This window comes from Lissotriton helveticus, chromosome 5_1 (assembly GCF_964261635.1).
Source record: "Lissotriton helveticus chromosome 5_1, aLisHel1.1, whole genome shotgun sequence".
Lineage (NCBI taxonomy): Eukaryota > Metazoa > Chordata > Amphibia > Caudata > Salamandridae > Lissotriton > Lissotriton helveticus.
The window spans coordinates 162,267,239-162,289,483 of record NC_136065.1 but is presented as its reverse complement, the minus strand read 5'-3'; the positions used below and the strand labels follow the sequence as shown (position 1 = coordinate 162,289,483).

At 44.4% G+C, this 22,245-nt stretch overlaps 1 protein-coding gene across 1 annotated transcript in view; it reads right to left on the bottom strand.

Annotated features, from left to right (window-relative positions):
- SARDH (sarcosine dehydrogenase) overlaps nucleotides 1-22,245 on the bottom strand; it is a 741,717-nt gene that overhangs the window by 235,653 nt on the left and 483,819 nt on the right. Inside the window, exon 13 of the mRNA XM_078641957.1 lies at nucleotides 13,977-14,090. Coding sequence (XP_078498083.1) covers nucleotides 13,977-14,090 — 114 coding nt within the window. The remainder of the gene's footprint in view (nucleotides 1-13,976; nucleotides 14,091-22,245) is intronic.

Genomic DNA, 22,245 nt, shown 5'->3' with positions numbered 1-22,245 from the left:
AGATTATATCTTTCCCAATGGGGAAGATTTCCATTTTAATCAGTGTTACATTTAAGATGGTTATCCATCATCCACTGAATAACTTTGATAGGCAGCATTTAAAGTTCCGTTCGGCCTCTGTGTTGTCATTATCGAGAGACACGATCATTTGAGTATTGTCAGCATAAGACGTTACTTCGATTCCGAAGGAGCTTATGAGGTGGATGAGCGGGCCATATAAATATTGAGCAGAAATGGGCTCAATGAAGAGCCTTGTGGAACTCCTGTTATGATTTTCTCCTTCGAGAGGAAGGTACCCAGGGTCACTGCTTGTCTGCGGTTGGTAAGAAATGATTTAATCCATTCCAGGGCAGTCCCTGAAATGCTGTCGCGTTCGAGTCTCTTTAGAAGGATGTCATGCGAGATGGTATCGAACGTAGCGGACAGATCGAGTAGGATCAGGACTGCTTTCCTACTTTTGTCTGCTAGGATTTTTAGCGCATCAGTGACTTCCAGAAGGGCTGATTCTGTTTAATGTTTCGGGGGAAAGCCCGATTATTGTGGATAAAGAATATTAGCTGCTTCGATGAACTTGGTTAATTCCTTATGTACAAATTTCTCTGTAATTTTTCCTAGCATGGGGAGTTATGAGATGGGCCGGAGATTAGAAAGCACAGAGGAATCAGTGTTCTGTTTCTTTTTTAGGGGTTTTACCGGGGCCAATTTCCACTCGTCTGACACTATGCCCATGCTTAATGACGAGTTAACTATTTGGTTTATGACAGGGTTGACTATGCCAATGATTTTATGGAGAATGATGGGAGGACAGGTGTCTAAAGGGGAACCTGATTTACAGGCCATGATAGCCTCATGGGTCGATTCTAGAGGTACTGGGTTGAAGGTTTAAATACAATGAGCAGTGGGGATGGAAACTAATTCAGTGGAATCATCACTATTATGACTATGAAAGGTTAAAAAATCATTTTGAATGTTAAAAATCTTTTCTTTAAAATATGTTGAGATGTCATCGCACAAAATTTGTGAAGGAGGAAATTCTTTCTGCAACACTTTAGGGTTGGTGAAAGATTTTAAGATCGAAAAGATCACTTTTTGATCTTAGTTAGCCTCCATTATTTCCTTTGAGTAGTACTCCTTTTTGGCAGTTTTGATATGGTGGTGATAGAGTTTTCTGCTCTTTCTATAAGCTATTCTGTCTACACTATTATATGACCTTCTCCACTTTTGCTCCTGTTGCTTACAATTGAAATGACAATGATAAATCGGGGGTGAACCAAGGGATCTTCTGAGTTTAGATATCTTGTTCTTATCGTGTTTCTCTAGTGGCATTAGCTCGTTGCAAACAGTTGTAAGACAGGAGTGGAAAAGACAAGAGTCCCCCCCTGGATTTTCTGTTAGTGCGGGTGTGAGTGCTCGTGCATGGATAGCCAGCTTCGGGTTGTCAATTAGTTGAGTCCATTTATGTCTGGGTTGGGAGTCAATGCAGAGTATATCAGGACGGCTTTTCTGTGGAGTCATGATTGTAAGTGGGACCAGGAAATAGTCTGACCAAATCAGCGGGACAGGGGTGTCTACTGATAAGGCCATGAAGTTGGAGCATACCCGGTCTAGGATATGGCCCGCCTGATGCGTTGGAAACTCCACCAATTGGTTCAGAGTAAGAAGCTCTATACTTTGGAGGAAGTTGTCCGCTCCTGGTTCAAGTCTAGATTTAAGATGAAGATTAAAGTCACCAAGCAACGTGAAATTAGCATATCTAAGCAGTAGCTGACTTCGAGAGTCTCCGAGAGAGTCTGTAAAAGTGGAGCTTTGCACTGGGGGACGATAAATCAGGGCACCTGAGAAGGACATAGAGGTATTTAGGGAGATGCAGAAGCCTAAGCTTTCCACACCTTTGATAGTATCAATATCAAAATTGGAACAGTGTAGTGAGTCACGTAAAATAATGGCTGGCCCACCCCCTCTGCCATTTAATCTGTCCATCCTTTAGCTCTTGTAATTGGGTGGAAGTGTTATGGCAACATCGGGATTGCACCAATCTTTCAACCACGATTCGGTAATAAATAAAAAGTCAAGTTGCTGATCTAGAATTAGATCCCTATCATCTTGACAATGTTCACCGAGTGATCTAGCATTGATTAAACCTCCTTTGATTTTGGCATTGTGTGTTGTAGTGGATAGGCTTGTCCCATTTATTGATATGGGAGAGCCCAAAAGAAAGTCCATTGTGCAATTATAGCAGGACCATGCCCCCCAAATTTTATCTGATGCAATCTGGCACTTACAATGCCCCTTAGGATTAAGGAGTTGCAATGCCTCAGAGCTATAGGCCAACTCCAGTTGAGATCGGGCAGTATTTCCTGCCCTTGTTGCGTCCTTGGCGCAGACGGATGGTGCGCCGGCGGCACGCCCGCTGTGCGAGTCTGGCCCAGCATGAGCCTAAATAGCTGGTCGGGCGCGGGAGGGTCCTAGGATACGGTCTTCGTACCGGAAGTTAACCAAGCCGAGAATCGGGTCAGGCCAGGTGGGGGGGGGCAGGGGGGGGGGGGGGGGAGTTCCGCTCCCCTCCAATCAAAACGGCAGGACGCCGGCAATGGACAGGGGAAGCGGAGACAAGCTGTGAGAGCAGTACAATGTAAGCATCCAAGAACGTGTGCAAGTTATTAAAACATAGGTGCGGGGTTAGCACATTAAAAAAGTAATACACAGGTAATTTTACAAGGAATAACAACGTTTTTAAAAGCACGCTAATTGCTAAAGTGCCGCTTGTGGTCCCAGAATTAAACAAGCATTTTCAATGCAATGGTTTCGCCTTTGGAAAAGTTTGAGCTATTGGCATTGTTAATGACAACATTTTTATTTATGTGTTGGTTTTGAAAACAGATAAATAAATGTCATTGTCACTTACATTGTTATTAGCTTAATCTCTGCAGTCTCTAGAACTCCATAGCACTCCCTAGTTACTCTACACTCCCTAGCACTGTGCACTCCCTAGCTTCCCTAGTCACTCCGCACCTCTTAGCATTGTGCACTCCCTAGCACTCTCTAGTCTTTTCCTAGCACTCCTTAGTCGCTCCCTAGCACTCTGCACTCCCTAGTACTCTGCACTCTCTAGCACTCTGCACTCCCTAGTCACTCTGCACTCCCTAGTCACTCTGCACTCCCTAGTCACTCTGCACTCCCTAGTCACTCTGCACTCCCTAGTCACACATGCACACTTAGAGCCACACACACACACCCCCAGAGCCACACACTCCTCCCAGAGCTACACACACCTCCCCCCAGAGCCACACACACCTCCCCCCAGAGCCACACACACACCACCCCAGAGCCACACACACACCACCCCAGAGCCACACACACACACCATCCCAGAGCCACACACACATACACACTTTGAGCTACACATATATATCCAGAGCATACTTGTAAGGAGTCTGCCGATGACAGCTAAAGGCTTCATACACACAAACACAGGGCATGACAAGTATAAATCTAATACATTAAACATTTCCACAAAAGATTCCTAAAAGTGTTCTGACAAAAAATAAGGTAATTGCATTGGATTTGTCCTTCTGCATGTTTTGTACATTAATATTCATGTATGCTTTTTTAGGTGGGCTGCTAATAGGGGGGGGGGCGGGTGTGCCTGTGCATACATTTGTGTGTGTATGCACAAATGAACAAACAAGTGAGTAAATCTGTTTAGCGCAAGCTTCCATCTAAGATGTTTGCAATTTTGGAATTCACCATATTTCAAGCAATACTCCTTAGAAATCAGTGCAAATCCATCAATGTGTGTGTATCTGGGATCATAATAATTAAAGTCCCCTCAACCACAACGAGCGTGGACTCCTCCTTTCTGCTCCCTGGAGGCCCTTTGGTATTACAGAAGGCGTTACAGATCGCACCAGCACACATTTTGATCTGAAGGGAGAATTCCCTTATTTGCAAAGGGGCTTGGCCACAGGCAAAAGAGAGAAAAGCGTTCCCTATTCACCCACACCATTTTATGGATGGACGTAGGCGCAGAAGCAAAGAGGCCATCAGGGGGCACACTGTGAGGCACATCTCTCTGAGTACCACCTGCAGGTGCCCTTTAAAGGGGGGGGAGTTCTCATTCATGGACACCTCTTAGACATCCCCCTGCAGGTAGGTGAATTCACTCACTGCACCACCTGCAGGAGATCCCGGTCTCCCTTTGTAAAGGAGGCTGCGTGGGGACTTTAGCATGTAAGACGGAGCAGCTGCCACTCTGCTTTTCACTATTGCCCTACCCACAGGGCAGCGACATGTGAGCACCCCATTATGTGTAAAGATGTGTATATGTATTACTTGTTATGCAGGATCTGTGAGATTGTGATTAATATGTATCGGTGTATTTGGATGCCTGTCCTTGGAGCGGTCTCTCATCACTGTTGAGTTTGAATGTTTCATGGAGGAATGCTTGTGCATGTTTGTGTGCATGTTTTAACTCGTCTTTACTGTTATTCCCCAAAGCTTTTGATTATTTTCTTCATAACTGACTGTTCCTAGCTTATCTCTCAATTCATGTCACATAGAGTAATGATGCAAGAGTAACCAGGACGTGCGAATTCGTATCTTTTCCAACCGGAGCAACACAGCCCATTGTTATACCCGAGGCTGGCGCACCCTCATTGTACCCTGCACTCAGTCTAGTGGTGCCGGGTAGGGTAGTTAGGAGTTAGCACAGTTTCACATCCTGTGGGCCGCCTGGGTAGCCTCATAGGTTATTATTAATAACATTGGCTTTAACCGTGGCACACACTACGTATGAAAACACCAATAATAAGCATTATAGTCTTGTTGTCACGTATCGAAATAATCTTTGGGTCCCGCATTTATTATGTCTCGACAGTTCTTCCGGATGGTTTCCTGTGGAATCAGTCCACATTACTTCACGATGATTAATATGCTCAGTGTCTGGTTCGGCAGCGACGCGTAGTTGTATTCCCCTCACCCACGAATGAGCACTCGTGCCTCATGAAGGTGTCGACGTGCCAGGCCTGCCTGTCGCAGCCGCATACCGCGGGATTTTGCCGTATCAGCATTGGCACAAATGGGCAGAATAAACATGATAACACTCTGCCTAAAGCAACGAGCCCGGAGCCGCCTGGACTAGATACAAGACTGTGGAAAGGAACGCTTAACCCTGTCACGAGCGGCCTTTGCCGGGTGAGGAGGGGGTTGTGGGGGTCATTCATGGTACTTTCAGATATGGACGCCATTTCTTTCTCGCTTGCCAAGACGATGATGAAAAGTTGCTTAGAAACAGCACAGGCCGATATTTTACCGTAAGCGACTCAGTAATGTAATTCCTCACTCAAACAGTGACCTTTTGTTCACTATCTAAAAACAAGCACCTCGTATTGCGGTGCAATCCCACCACAGGCACGGACAGCGGGAGGGGGGGGGCGGGAAAGCGAACGGACAGGGGGGGGAAAGACACAGACAGCGGGAGGGGGGAGGGAAGGAACACACTCACCTGGACTTCTTCCGGCGGCCCTGGTCGGCATGAAATGAGGAAAACAAACAGCAACAAAAAAAAAAAAACTCCGCCCACCGCCCAATGACGATGCGAAAAGGGTGGAGAGGGAAAAACATTGCCGGAACGCCCACCAGTCGCCTCAGGATTTGACGGACGCCTCTGTTTGCCAATGGCTAGCGTCCATTTATGGAGCTAGCCAATGGCAAACAGAGGCGGTGCCGAACATCCATACTGTTTACAAAAGTTTTCGGCCTGGGAGGAGCACTTCGTGCTCCTTTCGCCAGGTCGAAACCTAAAAAAGAGAGTCAGGCAATGAACTTGCGGTACAACAACGTAATTCGCAGTGAGGACTACTCTCACCTTCCTACTGATACAAAAACAAACCTAGGGAAGGAAAGAACAAGAAGGAGCCCGCTGCACCCTGGAGATCCGCCATAGAGGTCACTGGTGGATTGCGTGCACCCTCTATGTGGGACTGATACCCCAGGTTGGGACAGCAGCAGTAACAGGAGGGCTAGGGAGTCACCCTTTCTGTGTCATCTACCGATACAAACCTCCTCTCAAATTCTCTGCTGAAAGCATTTGTGCTGCTGCAGACGGGATAACAATCACCACACATGCTGGAATGAACCCCAAAATAGCCTCCAATGAGAGATGATGGGTGAAGGAGAGATGGTAAGGAGTCATCGCCCCAGGACTTACATAGCATGAGTGGGGAAGCCAACACCAATCCTCAGTCCATGGTTTGTCCCACCATGTTGCATTCCACTGCCTCATGGGTGGGTGGGCGGAGCCTTCAGTTATAGATCAGATGAGCCACCATTCTACAGGGCCAGACTACCCCAATCAGGATTCCACCCCCCTTTGGATAGCTTCATGTACACCAGGAATAGGCACCTCAGATAAGGGGGCAGGACGCAGATAGACAGGAACTGAAACATGTTATTCCCTTACAAAGCAACCAGGAACTTTAAGTCTGGAAAGACAGACTGGGTAGGCATGCAGACACTGTTCAAAGTTATAGGATCTTCACAGTTGAATTCAACTTGCTAAATCCCATACAGAATATTTTTCAGCAACATAGGACTCACTATCATCCTATACATTACCCCAAATACTAGTTGGCTTGTTCCCATAGTTTTCGGTGACCTTTGTTTTTTCGATCTGTTAAGCCTCCATTTCTTGGCTTAGTTCACTATGCTGGTAAGGAGTTTACTTCCGGGTTACTTCCGTCCACCAACCATCTCTCACTATGCGCGGATGGCCAGAAAGTTACACCTGCTCCATCGGTGGGAGAACTCTTCAGTTCTCTGCTGATCGCTTCTCCAGGCCAGGCCCTTCACACAACAGATGCCCCTGCAGTGTGATCCTTGCAGAATATATACCCGAGTACTGTGCTGAACCGGCTGATTAGCATCAGCAGTCAACCAGCCCAAATTGAAGTTGTCAGTTGTTGCAATGTTTCTCACTTCTGGTGTTTACATGTTCCCAGACTATCACCTTTAAAGTGCCAGGCTTTCAGTTAACAAACCACTGCATTCTTTTGTTTGCTTTAATTGGACAAATCATACGGAAACCTGAAGGGCTGCAAACATGATGTCCTCTTGACAGGGAGTGATCCAAAGATCCAATGGTGTTACAAGCAATCAGGCTACAATGCATGGTAAGTCCAGATATATAGTGATGGCAATCCCATAGGAGAAAAGCCAATTCCATAGTTTATTTCTCGCATGTGCTACCGCTCTTTACCTGCTCTACTCAGATCCCAACACAGACTGACAATGTGCTTGTCAGTCCTCTGACTCAAGAAAGAGATGCTGTCGAGGATGTGTGTCCCCTCTAATTCCTTTGAGCAAAGGACATGTCCAAGATGTCAGTGGAAAAATCAACAGCACTAATCTTTGATTGACCGATGCAAAAACCCTATAGCATACCTTAAAAATAAGAAGTGGAATTACATTGAACGAAAATATAAGTTAGAGAAATGCACGCTAGGCTATCAGAATAGGTCCTCGGACCAAAGTTATCAGTTGCTTGGGCAGTAACGTGGAATCTTCCATCGACAGTGATTTCCCCAGGCATTTAAAATGCACAAACATAAAAGCATATATAGTTAGTTACAGAGAAAATGTATTTGACCTGAAGCATCTCTAACATGACTTGTAGAAAAGTGAAAAGTGTAGTGTGTGGGGTCTGGTAATCCTGGATTACACAATCCCTGAAATATGGTGGATGAATGGGATGATGGCGGCCGAGGGATAAGAGGACATGCAATTGCACGAGCATCACTCAGGGCACTGCTCATTAATTTGCATATTTACAATTTCAGGCTTGGACAAGTCCAGTGACCTGCCCTGACTCTTAATCTAAACATGAAATGTGCAAGGCTGTAACAGCCTTCAATTGCTCCTATTTACATTTAAAGATGCTTTTGAAAAAGCAGCTAGAAGAGTTTCTTGATGCCTGCTGCCGCACTTGCTCACTTTGCCACTGGATTCAAACAAGCCGGGCTGAAGACGGCTGGAATGCCAGAAACCGGTCCTCGGAAGCTTGTTTCCGGTCCAGGGAAGGCATGGCTTGGCAGTTCGGGTTGGACTGTTCCCATGAGGCACAGGGTCAGACTGATTTGCATATAGCCATGTCTGAACTGGGGTGGCAGAGTGGGCTAAAGAACGGAGATGGATCAAACCCAGATCTTTTGACTGGGGGTGAGTGTTTGATTGGTTCAGATGCTTCGTCCATCACCACCCCCTTTTGTACTGCTGCCGCACATGCAGCACAGACTCCAGTATACCACTGGGTACTGTCAGACGCCATGGGACAATCGCCTAAAACCAGGAGCAAGGCCTGAGCATCCATGAAACATTCTCTGCAGCGCCCATGTATTAAATGGCTGTCCTTAAACAGTGAATAGCACAGAGGATGTGCAGACTGCAGTAAAGGAGGCCAGTGGACTTCTCCTGGGTGAAAGTGATGGACAATCATTCCTCTAGCCTCCCCTGGGGCACACAGGAGTGGGCATGACAAAGAGAAGCCAAGATAGGAATTGATTTCACCAGTTAGGGACTGTGCGTTATTGCAGTCAAGTACAGTAGGAATGAGCTGCAAGCCAAACAACAGAGACCCAACTTTTAATCTTACAACCCCCAACTCGAACATTGTGATCCTGTTCAAATCACAACCTCTTGTTTCCTTCATTCTCTTAAGGGTAAACATTGAGAACACTGAAAACATAAGACCTTGCATGTTAAAATGCGGTTATTTATAGTGAAATGAAATGAAATGAAATGATGATTGATGAAATGAAATGATGATGATGATGAAATGAAATGATTACGCACTTGTATAGCGCACAACTACCCGTAGGCATCTCGGCGCTTGTACGAATACTGCCGAGGAACCCTTCCTGGCCTTTCCCTGTGAGGAGCCCACTCCTGGGCACCCCCAAGGTGAAGTCAGGCATCCTCAGCGTTGTTGGGGCCGTTGTAGAGATTAAGCAAGCTATTGCCCAGAGGTGCAGAGTGGGACTCATGATTAGAATGGGCACCGAGGCGAGAATTATCAGGTCCGAGGAAATTGAGCCCGAGACCCACCGAGGCGGGAATTGAACCCTGGTCCCGGCCAGACTACTGCATCAGGGTCTGCCGCTCTAACCATTGAGCCACACTTCTCTACTAGTGCAGAAGAGTAGCAACTTATCTTTCAGCACGGTGCCACTGTGTGCAAGAATCTGCCGATGCGAAACGCCAACCTGGATTGTAGCAATACTAGTGTGCAAATTGTTGTATCATCGTCACGGCTGTAAAACAAGCTGGCAATTAAAGAAGGAAAATAACCCAAGGATTATAAATAGAAAGCTCTACAAATCTGTCAAGAAAATAACTATGTAGAGCAGAAATGCCAGGAAGAGCAGGTGGCCCTTTGCAGAGACATACGTATCATTTCACACTTAAAGCATGCCAGTTCTCTCCAGTCTCCTGAAATGTCTTTCCTCCTGGATTTCTGTTTATTTGAGAGTTGATCTCACAAATGTAATCAATCATGTCTATTTACAAAACTGCCTCCCGCTGGGACTTAAAGACAGATGACACCAAATTTAACCCTTTGGATGCGTCGGATGGCCCCCAGACGTCCAACGTCACGGGTGCCGTGTGCGTCGAATGGCCAGGAGCTTTCCGATTTGCGCACGCGTGAAGTTTTCCTGCACTGGGGGGAAATTTAGGCCGCATTTAAAGGTTAAAGATGTACTGTCAAAGTCAACATGAATTTTGTTGGAATTCTAAAAGGCTCTTTTACCTGTATAGTAATGCACTTTTCTTACTAGATGTTAATTAATTTGACATTCACCGATTCGTTGATTAATTCCTTCAGTATTCCCATAACTTGAAATGAGGTAAATCCACATGTTCTAAGGGTAAGGGGCTTGCTCTTGGTCCACCAATTTAGAAAAACTGCAAACTATGTACATGGGTCCATTTAGATTATTTTTTTGTAAATTAATTTCGTTTGTATATCCCCAGCATCTATTATAGATCTGACACTCATGAGTGTGATATGAACACCTCTGATATAAGATTTTTGATATAGATACTGGTGAAATTGTTGATGTGTGTGTGAATTAATTGAAAAACAAAATGTGGCAAGCCAAACTGGAGGAAACCAAATCATGGAAAATCAATTTTAAGGAAATACATTTTTAAGGAAATACAAATAAATAAAAAAGTACAGAAGACATTATAAAGGAAAGATTATCTAAAAAAACACAACAAAATGACATTACATTTGGGCGGTGTTTAACGACTAGTGAGGGGGTTTTGGGTATAGGGATGGTAATGTTTAGGAGTGATCGGGGAGTTTTAGGAGTCAGAAATGAGTGGCGCTCTGGCAGAGAAAGGGGTTTTTAGGGTTCAGGTATGGGTTATGTTTTGGGGTGGTATAGGTTTTTTTTAGACATGAGGTCTGGTTAGAGTTTAGTTCTGGTGAGAGGTTTTTCAGTTTCATTGATGAGTGGAGTTTAGGGGTGTGAGGTGTTAAACGTTTAGGGATGGGTGGAGTGTATGGATGTTGAGGTTTTTTTTAGGGTTCATAGATAGGTGGAGTTTAAGGCTGGTTTGGGATTGTAAGGTTCAGTGATGGGTACAGGTTAGGGGTGGTGAAGAATTTTTAGGGTTCAGGATTAGGTGGAGTTTAGTGTGGTGAGGAGTTTTAAAGAATCACAGATATTTTGGCGTAGAAGGTTTTTGTTGAGGGTTCATCAATGGTGGAGTTTATGGGTAGAGCGTTATTTTACGGTTATGGAATTGGTAGAGTGTAGGGGTAGAAAGGGCGTTTATGGTTCAGGGATGGGCGTAGTTTAGGTGTGGTGAGGGTTTAAGTTTTTAGGATGGGTGGAGTTTAGGGTTAGATAAAGCTTTAAGGATTATGTAATGCGTTAGTATAGGTGTGATGAGTGGTTTATAGGGAATAGGGAGTGATGGTGGTCAGGGAAATAAAGGTATCTGAAGGAATTGCTTGACAATGTAAAATAAATAAATCTGAAACAATGTCCTTTGAAGTAAAGCACTGAAATAAATACCCCTGACAAAACTGTTACTGAAAGTAAAATCTGCAACCATTGCATTTACACCTTAAAGAATAACCATGCAAAAGCCAATTTGGAACAAAAAAGGCATTCGATGAATTGGTTTCTACGAAATAGTAAATGCCATTCATTCTGAAAATTTACAGTTTAGGTGAAATGGTTTCTAAGTAATGGTATTCCATGACATTTTTTTCTAGGAAATTTTATGCAACCAAAATCACAGAGAAGGACAGTCTGAAACACCTAGTAACATTTTTTTTTTTAAACTCGATCCACCTCAGACAGTTTTTCATGAACTGGGCAATAGCCAAGCTCCTGCTGGGTCTACATTTATTACGACTTTTAAGAGGCCAGTTGTGCACATGCATTGCAGCTGCAAAAGACATCAGACTACAGCAAGCATATTTTAAAACAAGTAAATGTCTTGGGGGATCAGCAGTCAACATTATGCACGTTCCCTTATCAGGTCCTTTCTTGTGGGCCAAGCATATTCTTCCATTCTCGAAATTCACAGTTGGGCACCTTCGGCTGAGGTGGTACACGTTTACTCTTGAACTTTGACCAGGCATCATGCAATTTCATGCTTTTTTTTTTCTTCCAAAAAATGCTTTGAATATGGTTCTGCCAAAGAGCTCGGCATCCAGATAAAGGTTAGTGAGTTTCTTTGATTTGGCACGACTGAATGCCTTGACTTTTATATAAGGTGACCTCATATGTATTGCCAAAGTTGGATGAAAAAATGAACTATGTTTATGGAACTTACTGTGACCCCGAATAGGGTGTCCAACCTCTTAATGGAAACAGATGGGCCAGAGAGGCTAGGTGGAGGAGAGAAAACAGGTTTTGAGTTGCGATGTATCTGCTGATCAGATTTTTCAAATATCGATGGAGTCTTTTTTGATGTTGATTCCGCCATTTCTTCTTATATTTATAAAGAGACCTAAGCATTTGGCAAAGTTGGCTACCATAGTTCTCATTTTTCATGCCCCTAATGTGGTATTTTAGGGAAATGGGAGGTCCGATTTTTTTTTTCAGGTTTCTACATGAGTGGGATCTGCCTGACAGAAATTGGATCAATTGAGAATTGATTTGGTGATAATTGAGTTTGAAGTATGACTCAAAGTGCTGCAGCACTGCAAAAGCGGAGGCATTTCATACACATGCTCTTGAGAACTTCTCAATATTTGCTGTCGGAGGGAGGTGAAGAACATGGTTTACTTCTTTATCCGTCAGATGCATTTGCAAACATGAAGATTTGCTTGTTGATGGCACCAACTCTACAAATCACATAAATCACCCTTACATAAATTAGGAGCGACCAGATGGAAATGACGAATGGGCGTTTAACTGAAGATATAGCTCCCAAATAAGAGAATCAAAAGCTTTGAATCATAGTTGTTGGGAGAACCAGAGTGGACTATGTTCACTCTGAACAAGAGCAATAGGATAGGAAATGGAGGGTGCCACAGACTTAAAACTCTAGACTGATGGAGGGAAACCTGTAACAGAAGCGATGCTGGTGTCTTGGACGTACAGTTCACTCCTCATGAACCTAGTTACGTTGCCAATTGTTCAAAATAACACGAGGCAACAAACTTTCACAAATGGCACAACTGGCGATTCTGTTTTTGTCTGAAAGGGGAGCCTAATTCAGCACTGTGCCACTATTTTCTCCTGCCAAGTTTTATAGTCTTCTCATATTTGTCGCATCTATGCCGGTAAATGGGCCTTATGCTTACTCTATCTTTCTCTTCCTAGATGTCCCTACATCCCTAGGTCCTGATGAGACCCCACAACAAGTAGAGGGTCGAAACGTCATTGACACAGAGAGAAAGCAAACTATTACCCAGCGCACATCACTGTATATAGCTGCTGTTTACACTGTATATATTTGATAATGGTCGACTTCTATTGAATTTTGGAAACCTTGAAAAACTGTCACAACTTTCACTACTGTTTTAGGTTCCAGTTTTCTCTTGGGACATCACGCAAACACATGTTTCTCAATTCTTTTTCAATTTATATATCCCTTCCCCTTGTTTGAAATATACATTTACAACTGTGATATACTGAATCATCTGTGTATGTGGTTTCTTCCCCCTCTGACCTTAGTAAAGCCCTTTGCATTGCGATTGTGCATACCATTATTAATATTGATTGCATTACTCCACAGGAAGTGCTGTATTCTTTTATAATTACTTACCCTGGTTCCTTAGTGAGTAGGGTTCCCCTGCTCTGTCTCTCAAGTTTTATAGTCAGGCTTTAGGATGGCCCCTGCTTTCAGCCTGGGATATAGCTAGTACTTTACCTGCTAGAACTATGCATCGTCCAAGAACTAGGCCGTAAACAAGTAGTTATCTTAAACTGTTAACAATGGAGGTAAATACCTGGCCAGCATATTGTGCTTCAGAAGAGGAATGGAGGGTCACCCTCAATAAACCCATGCTGTGATTGGAAATGTCCAAGCTAAAGCACACAAACTGTGCCAACAGGGCACAGCCTGGCAGCTTCCTGACTGCTAAGCTACCTTCCTGTCTCCGCAATAATACTATATCTTCTCAAAAGTTGCTGCAAACATCTTCCCCATCAGTTGTTACAATGAGCTAGGGTGCAAAACGTTCTGCTTTTTTTCAATGTTCTTATGTTCTTTCTGTTACCTGGTTATGTTTTTGAAAAACAATGCTTTTTTCATATTTGTATTCATTTTCTTTGTATATAGTACTCATTTAAGATGAGGGTTGCATTTGATAAAATGGCATAAATAAACTAAAAAACAATGCAATTTTAACTTTGGATAATGATGTCACCATGAGTCCTCTGTGAAACTTGCTATTCAGGGGAACTGCAGAACTAAAATAATTGTGAATTCATTCATTTTTGCATACAAACCACATCCTGATGAGGGGGAAATTCAAAGGTGTATTCTTGCTCCAGGATTTGTTCGTAGTTGTAGTCTTTATGGGGCGCATGGTCATATGCACCGTAGTAATCGTAGTCCAGAATCTGTAGGAAGACAAGGAGCAGAGATATGAGCAGTGATGTAAATTACAGTACGACAGCCTAGAGAGATAAACTCATCAGAGATGTTAAATGACAGAATTTAGGAAAATGGCTGAGGGATTTGCGACTTCCTAGAGCCAACTTAACTTTGATGCACGTTCAATGGGAGGCCATAAGGCTCTGTTTTAGAAGCGCTTGATAAGGGACAGCTGCATTAAGGAACTGACCTGAATTAGGTGGAGTCCAGTAGATAACTGGCACCAAACAGAGATTAATATGCGATTTATTTATTTATTTATGCGTTTTTATATAGCGCGGACTTTACCCAAAGGTGTCAGAGCGCTTCACAATAGGAACAGAACTCATACATGAGAACATTACAAGTGACAAATTACAAAAGCAAACGTTACATTAAATGAAGCAAAAATGACAATCGTGTGCCAACAAAATACAAGAGGTAGCAAACAGTGCATTACAAAAGTGACAATCGTGAGCCAACAAAATACAAGAGGTAGCAAACGGTGCATTACAGGAGGAAAAAGTAACGTGTGCCAGTTACAAATGCATACAAAATAAACATAGAGGTATAATACTGTAATATATGGAGGACACTCAAGCACAAGAACAAACGTTACGTAGGCACTGGTGGCACTTGTGCAGGTATCGAAAACAAACAAATGTAAGAGGTAGAAAACAGTGTGTTACAAGAGAAAGTGACAGGTGCATGTTACAGATGAGTACCAAACACAGGTAGAAGGATAATACTGCAAAAAATGGCAGACTCTCAAACCACAAGAACACACTGGGAAGACACTTCCATAGTCAAGTTAGTAGATTTTCTATAATGGAAGGGTTTCCTTCAGATAATAGAGAGGGCATGGATTACATTTGGAAATGACCTAGTTGTGTGAATCCAGTCGCATAGCAGCAATGGATAAAGTTTACGAAGATATAGTTGGATAAACAATGGTAATGATTTGAGAATTGGCACCAGTGAAAGCATAGAAATAGATCGAACAATGCAATGTGCTCATCTGGCGAAGGCTCAGAATTCTTCTGACTAGGTTCAAGATTCTGGTGTATCTTATGTGCAAGAGATTACTTCAAGGATGGGTGTGAAAGGAGCAGAGCTTAATTTGTGTCAGTGGTTGCAGGTGGTGAGCACCACGTTCCATTTTTGGGACCAGGACTCAATTTTCATACTAAGACCTTGATTCAAATCAATGCAGAGAAAGACAGAGAAGAGAGAACGAAGGAGATAGAAAGGGGTAGTAATCAGAGAGAAAGGGATGAAAAAGAACCAGTAGGCTTGAGATAGGGAGACAGAATTGGTAGTAAAATGAGGCAGAATCAAGACTAGGCAGCCTGTGGTAATCCCCACCCTGACATTTGGCAGCAGGGCTGGTGCTAGCTGTGCACAGTGTGGCCCCGCATAAGCACACTACCTTGGTCGACACACCGGTGAGTCATATTTTGTAGACTCTAGAGCTTTAGTACCCAGGAGAGGGCCCCCTTACCCCTAATCCAGGCCTCACTAATAGGGTTGAGTGCTGTGACGCACAGGGAAGCAGGGACCACTTTCTTGGGCCTTGACATAGTACTGCAACGCCCATGAAAGTAGGGCCTCTGCAGCCTTAGGTTTTTTGTGCACAACGTCAGTCTGACCAGGCCTACTAAGCAAAGCAGGCTCAAGGGCACGTGCACAATGACAATGGGCCTATCCTGCAGGGACAGCATGACATGCAACTCTTTCCATAATAAATGCCTGCAAGCCTAAGGGGGTGACAGCAAACCCCGGGGAAGCGTTTACCTCTGAGCAGCACAGTTAACTCCAGCCTCCTGAGGAAGGTGAGCGGACGAAGGAGAGCGTACAGGGTGAGGATGTTGTGGTAGGATGCCCGATTGAGCAGTACTGACCATTGAGTGGGTTCTGCTTTTGACCCCTACATGAGGTCCCAATGATCTCACAGGCGAGCAGCTAGCCTTGGGTACATGCAGCTAATCTTTTTATGTTAAAAGCAGTATTGGCATATTGGGAGTTTATTCCATAAACAATTTCACCCCTTTTCTCAGTGGGGAGTGTGCACTGGGCGGCAAAAGAGCAGGAGAAAGAGAGCCCTAAGGACAAAGTATGGCATTCTCCTTGACCACTGAATATAGAGAAAAAACACACACAACTTTTAAAGTTATGAAAAAAGTACAATTAAAGAATAAAGAGTAGAAAGCAGCAAATAAATAAAAGAATTCTGGCAGCCTTACTGTAAAAACACTTTCATCCATCATCATCCAGGGGTGAAATGAGAAGGGGGAAAACGAGAGTGAATTAAAAGAATTACAAAGTGCATGGCTACTCAACTGGAGTATCCCAGCACTAAAGTGCTGAAATGTAGCAGTAACAAAAAGAAGATGAGAAGGGTGCGACAGGAGAAGAGAGGGTCCAAAGGAGTCGTGAGAGAGAAGAGTATAGGAAAGAAACAACAACAGGCATAAACAGAGAGAGAAGTGAATAAAGAGGAGATAGAAAAAGACTGCTGGAGAAGCATAGATGGAGGGAGAGAGGAAGGAAGGAAAGGGGGCGTAATAAGAGAGATGAAGCAAGGAAAGACTGAATGGAGAGCAGGGTAGAATGAGAGACTGATAAAGACAGAGTATGATCGGTGGGAAGGTTAGTTTTGGCCAAAGCGCTTCTTAAACACTTCAGTGAGCTCAACTGACCATACATTTCTCTCAAAAGGATCCTTCCTGATACAAATGATGTTTCATGCACTCATATGCGTAAGAAGCGCGTCTTGGCTATTCTACACGCTAGCAACCTATTTTATTGTGTTATCTCATGGTTTTCTCCTATGCCTATACTCGATTCCTGCAACGGATGTAACTTTTTGTATCATGTAACTTGCTGATCCTCATGTAAAGCGCTCTGATACCTTCGGGTCTAGCCGGCACTATATAAAACTCTGCAAACAAAATACAAATAAAATATGCCATTTCATGGGCAGGGCCGGACAGGCTTTCTAATCCACTGGATATTTCACCAGCATTTCTCCGATGGGCTGGAAGCCCTGGCAGCCAGTTTTAAAGCAAAAGACAATTGATGGACGGAATGCAGAACAAATCAAAACATTCACCCCCAGTCAAGAGATCTGGGTTAACTCCATCTTTCTTTTGCTCACCATGCCACCCCAGTTTAGACCAGGCCAAATCAGTCTTGACCCTGTGCCTCATGGGAACAGTCTAGCCCGAACTGCCAAGCCGGGTCCTCCCTGGACTGGAGACAAACATCTTAGGACCAGTTTCGGGGTTTCACCCCTCTTCAGACAGTTTTAAAGCCCGGGGTCACTCCTGGTGCCTCCGTCACTTTCCCCGGCTCCCGGAGGACAATTGCAGCAGGCACTGGGAGGCTTCATGGGAGAGAAAGAAAGAGTGGGGCAGATAGATAGTGATATATATGAGAGAGCGAGAGAGAGAGAGAGGCAGGTAGATAGTGATCGGAGAGAGAGAGAGAGAGAGAGAGAGAGAGAGAGAGAGAGAGAGAGAGAGAGAGAGAGAGAGAGAGAGAGAGAGAGAGAGAGAGAGAGAGAGAGAGAGAGAGAAGATAGGAATTAGAGAGGAGAGAGAGATTTGCTGGATGGAAAGAGAGAGATAGCACGAGGAGACGTAGGGAGCAGGGCTGGTTTCAGCATTTTTTCCAAGATCTGTTTTCGGTTCCCCAGTCTGGCCCTGTTCATTGGTCCCAGTCAGACTCTGACGTGGACCACCTTACACTGGGCTCACAGCCATGTTGTAGGCATGACCTAGACTGTGAGGCCTTGGGGAGGGAAGGTGGTCCGTCCCCTGGACCGCGCAGCCATGTCCCAACGCCGCAAGGCCCTTGAATTAATGCTATTAGTTTCTCTTTAGGCTGCGGACAAATTGCTTCATGCGCAAAACAGCACACAGTAATTTTTTTTTTTAATGTTCACATTAAAAACAAACCAAATTATCTGTGTTGTGTATGCTAACTCACCTAGCTGTTATCTGTCTCCCCTCTGAGCAAAGCCTCGCCCTACTACTGCTAGGCAGAAGCCTGTGATATGACCAGTTACTTTCTACTACTTTGCTTAGTGGAGTGGAGAGAGACAGTGACTTACCAGTGCATGATGGGAGCTGTTAAACTGCACTCTCAAGCAAACCTGTCAGGGCAAGGGCGTCCCCTTGACCGCTCTACCCTGTGTCACGAATCAGGGGTTAGAGTAACGCATATCAGGCAGAGTCCCCGCATTACCGCACTGGTCCCTTTATATCACACATGTTGTGCTCCTTGAGGTCGACACCTGCATTCGTTCAGGAGGTAGGGTGTGTGTAAAATGTCAACAAACCGTTGTTTGGGACTACAATGTCAGCATTTAGCTGCTGCCACCTGTCGCGGACGGCATGACTCGTGGGTATGAGGGGTTGCGCCTCCCTCCACTCCCCTAAGCCAATCACAACGCTGCAATAGCAGTGTTGTGATTGGTGGGGACGGCGCCCAGCCGTGTACCAATGGGTAGGCCATGTTCTCTATGTAGGCGACAAAAAGGCAGAGTGCGCATGACTGCTTTAGTCAGCCCCAGAGGGCCGACCAAACAGTCAGGGGCCACAGCATTGGATAAGCCGCTCCTCCCCAACCCGCCCCAAACCAGGAATACCCTTCGGCTTTCTCGCAGTGCTAGACGCAGAAACATAAATGTTTCTGCTTCTCACACAGCGAGAAAGCAGTGGGGCGAAGCTCCTCCGCCCTAGTGGAGGAGCTGCCCCTGGCATGCCACTAGCCTGATAAACCTGGGTCAAGGAGATGTCACGATTGCAAGGTTAACTTTATACTGGAACATAACATGACTGACGGTCACCAATCATGAGGGTTTTTACAGTCTTTGCCTACCTCTTGGAGACAGTCGCTGATTCTGATTGGACATGCTATATAGTTCTTGATAGGTCTCCAGCGCTCGCCCGGGCACCTTGATTTGTCTGGAGTTCTGTGCAGTCCGCGACACTCCTGAAGGCCTCAGCTGTGTCTCTTTAATATTTCAATGCTGCTTGGTTCAGACACATTGACTTTACGCAGACAGTCAGTCAGGTCAACTGGAGAAAAGCATAGAGCGCCACGAGGCGCATGCATCGGTGAGTCATACGGAACAGGCAACTGTGAACACGTCATGTGTGTGTAAACGCGTGGACTCTGAAAAACCAACTCTGACGCTTCTTGATTTTTGTATAAATCAAAGTTAGGTTTGTTTATCTAGGCCCTAAGGCTGCTATTTACATTATCCGCAGTTGTTTGATTTAAAAAGGAAATGGAAGAGATTATCCCAAGAAAATAAGTAAAAGCTTCCTTTAACTCCCATTTCAGCCTGCACTTGTGATAGATTAATGACACCCAGGGCCCGCTTACAGGTAAAGGTGCTATTTATCACACCTGGTAAATTGCGATACCCTGGGATTCGTTATTTTTCGGGTGCAATAAATACCACCTACAATGAGTTATTGGGGATTAATATGCACATTTTTTTGTTTAACGCACCAAAACCTGCATGAGACGGGAAATACCTGCACGAGACAGAAAACACATTTCCTGTTATTTCAGCACGTTTGGCCAGCAGAAATTTAACAAAGCTTGATTTATTTAAAGTATCCCATAATTATTGGATGCGTTAAATATAACCAAACTATTCCCCCCTACTGATCAACTTGTAATGCGGCCCATGACACCCATATGGTGTTCAGTGCTCACACCGCTATTTTAGCAGCACCACGGGTGGGAATGTCTGGTGCTACATCCGAGAAGCGTTTATTGAAGTGTTTTATAGTTCTACTGAAGAATGTTTTATAGTTCAGACCCTGTGTGCCAAAACAACCTCCATATGAAAGTATCATAGTACTGCTCCTGCACATTTAGTATTTCTGATGAGGCTCTGATGCATTGTGGCGTGGTTCCGAAATTCCTGAGCGAAAGTCCTTGAAGTCTTTGCTCTGCCAGTGGCCTGCTCTGGCATTCTCAGCCTGGTGCCTCTGGTCACCACTGAACCCACTCTATCCACTGCCAATCACTTCATGGGGTATCCTCCCTTATTTATTTATTTAATTTTATTTATTTATAAAGTTTTATATAGCGCTAACATGACCCACGGGGTATCAGAACGCTTTACAGTACATAATTATCACGTATTATACATACAATCGGGAATCGCATATAACACAAATGAGGTAGACATTGCTGTTTGAATAAAATCGGTGGCAAGTAGGTATCAGAAAGTTAAAGGTTTAGGATGTTAGTTTGTTCATGAGAAACATTTTCGCTTCTTTTTTGAAGGCAGTAAAACCACTCCCTGCACTGTCCCACCAATCACTGTCTCATCTGGAATTACCACCCAGCTAGCCTTTCTGAAAAGGAACTAGTAGAATCTGCCCACTAATAGCACTTGCACAGTCTACGGGATCCTGGCAGCAGACCAAAGCATCTTCTGCCCAGCAACATACTGCCATTCACAGGACGACTCTTCTGTGCCTCTGCAATATGGATTCAGCCCTTTGCAGGAAGGAAAACGCATTTACATATGCATCCAGCCTGTTCGCATATGCTAAACCTTATAAAACATTACAACCAACCCAAAGAGTGGTTGCCTAACGGTCTCACACTGAGAATATAAACTAGACCTTCACTCCAGCACTTCAATGAGCGAGAAGGGAGTAAGACCTGCAAGCCCAAGTTGGTGCTTCTTGAACTGGAGCTGTGGGACCTGCAAGCCCAAGTTGATGCTACTTGAACTTCAGCTGTGGGACCTGCAAGCACAAGCTAGTGCTTCTTCAGCTGAAGCTGTGGGACTTCCAAGCACACGCTGATGCTTCTTGAACTGGAGCTGTGGCACCTGCACGCACAAACTGATGCTTTTTGAATTGGAGCTGTGGGATGAATGTCTTTTTTCAGGCCAGAACCACGTTTTTCCAGTGGGCATAATACTGTCTGGTCTCCTGCTGCTGTCTGCCAGACTGTTGCCTACAAATTGTGCCCAAGTGCATATCCCCAACCCTGACTAAGAGAAAAGGTGCCCTGGTCCAGCGTTGGTGGTCTAGAGATCCCCCAATAGAGAGAGTGGCTTCAGCAATTTATACATTGAAGGTGCAATGACATCCCCCAGGAATGGAGATTCTGCCTGGCCAACACACTTCCATAGACCACCTGGGGACCTTTTGATAACTGTATGAGCCCTGACCTACGTCACTCCCATGTTCCTCATAACAAGAATCAAACATAGTGAGAGCATTAGCCTCCACTAGTCTTAGGCCTGGCTGAATAGTATCCAGAGATAGATTATGGATCCCTACAGACCCTGCCAGGCTATTCTGAGGACAAGCTATTGGCCAGCTTGTGTGTTCCAGAATAGGAGTCTGCATACGCAGACCAAAAGGTCCTTTTTCCTACTGTGGCACAAATCACTTTGGATTGCAATTTTTTTGTTTGGGGTTGGAGACATCTCTAACCCCTTTCAATGTCTAGAAGAGTCATATCCTGAACCCAGGGCATTTGCCACATGTGGCTATTCCATTTGGAAAAGAGCTGTTCGATCCTACGTTATTTGAGGTCCAGGCCTAGTATGAAGGCAGTCTGGTAAAACTGGAGTGCTAGACTCAAGACTGATTCCCCCAGGGGTAGATAAACCTATGTATTACCTTTTATGCACTAAAGGATTGTTTTTTGCAACGTCACTGGCATGGCTAGAACTAGATATTCGAAACTACCACCATTCTTCTTCATTTTCACTATACTATTATTTTAAGGTGTTTATATGTGTTATTTATATTTAATAACTCCCTTGCCACTCCTGTTTATGTGGTGCATTACAATTGTTCTACAATTTATCTAACTTTATCTTCACACTAACACCCATGAGCTAGGCTTTGACTGCTCGCGCAAGCAACAAAGAAAGCCAGTACAGTTCTAGAGTGCCAGCTATACATTTCCACTAAAGAACCAAATATCTTGGTCATCAGAGGACATATGCAGGCTCATATTTGTTACCGCTACGCAGTACTTTTCAGCTAGAGGATATGGGTAAAATATGCACAGAGACTGGATACTAGTGCAACTACATCCATGTCCAAGAGAAAACAATACAGAAAAGGGGGGTGGTGATGAACAGAG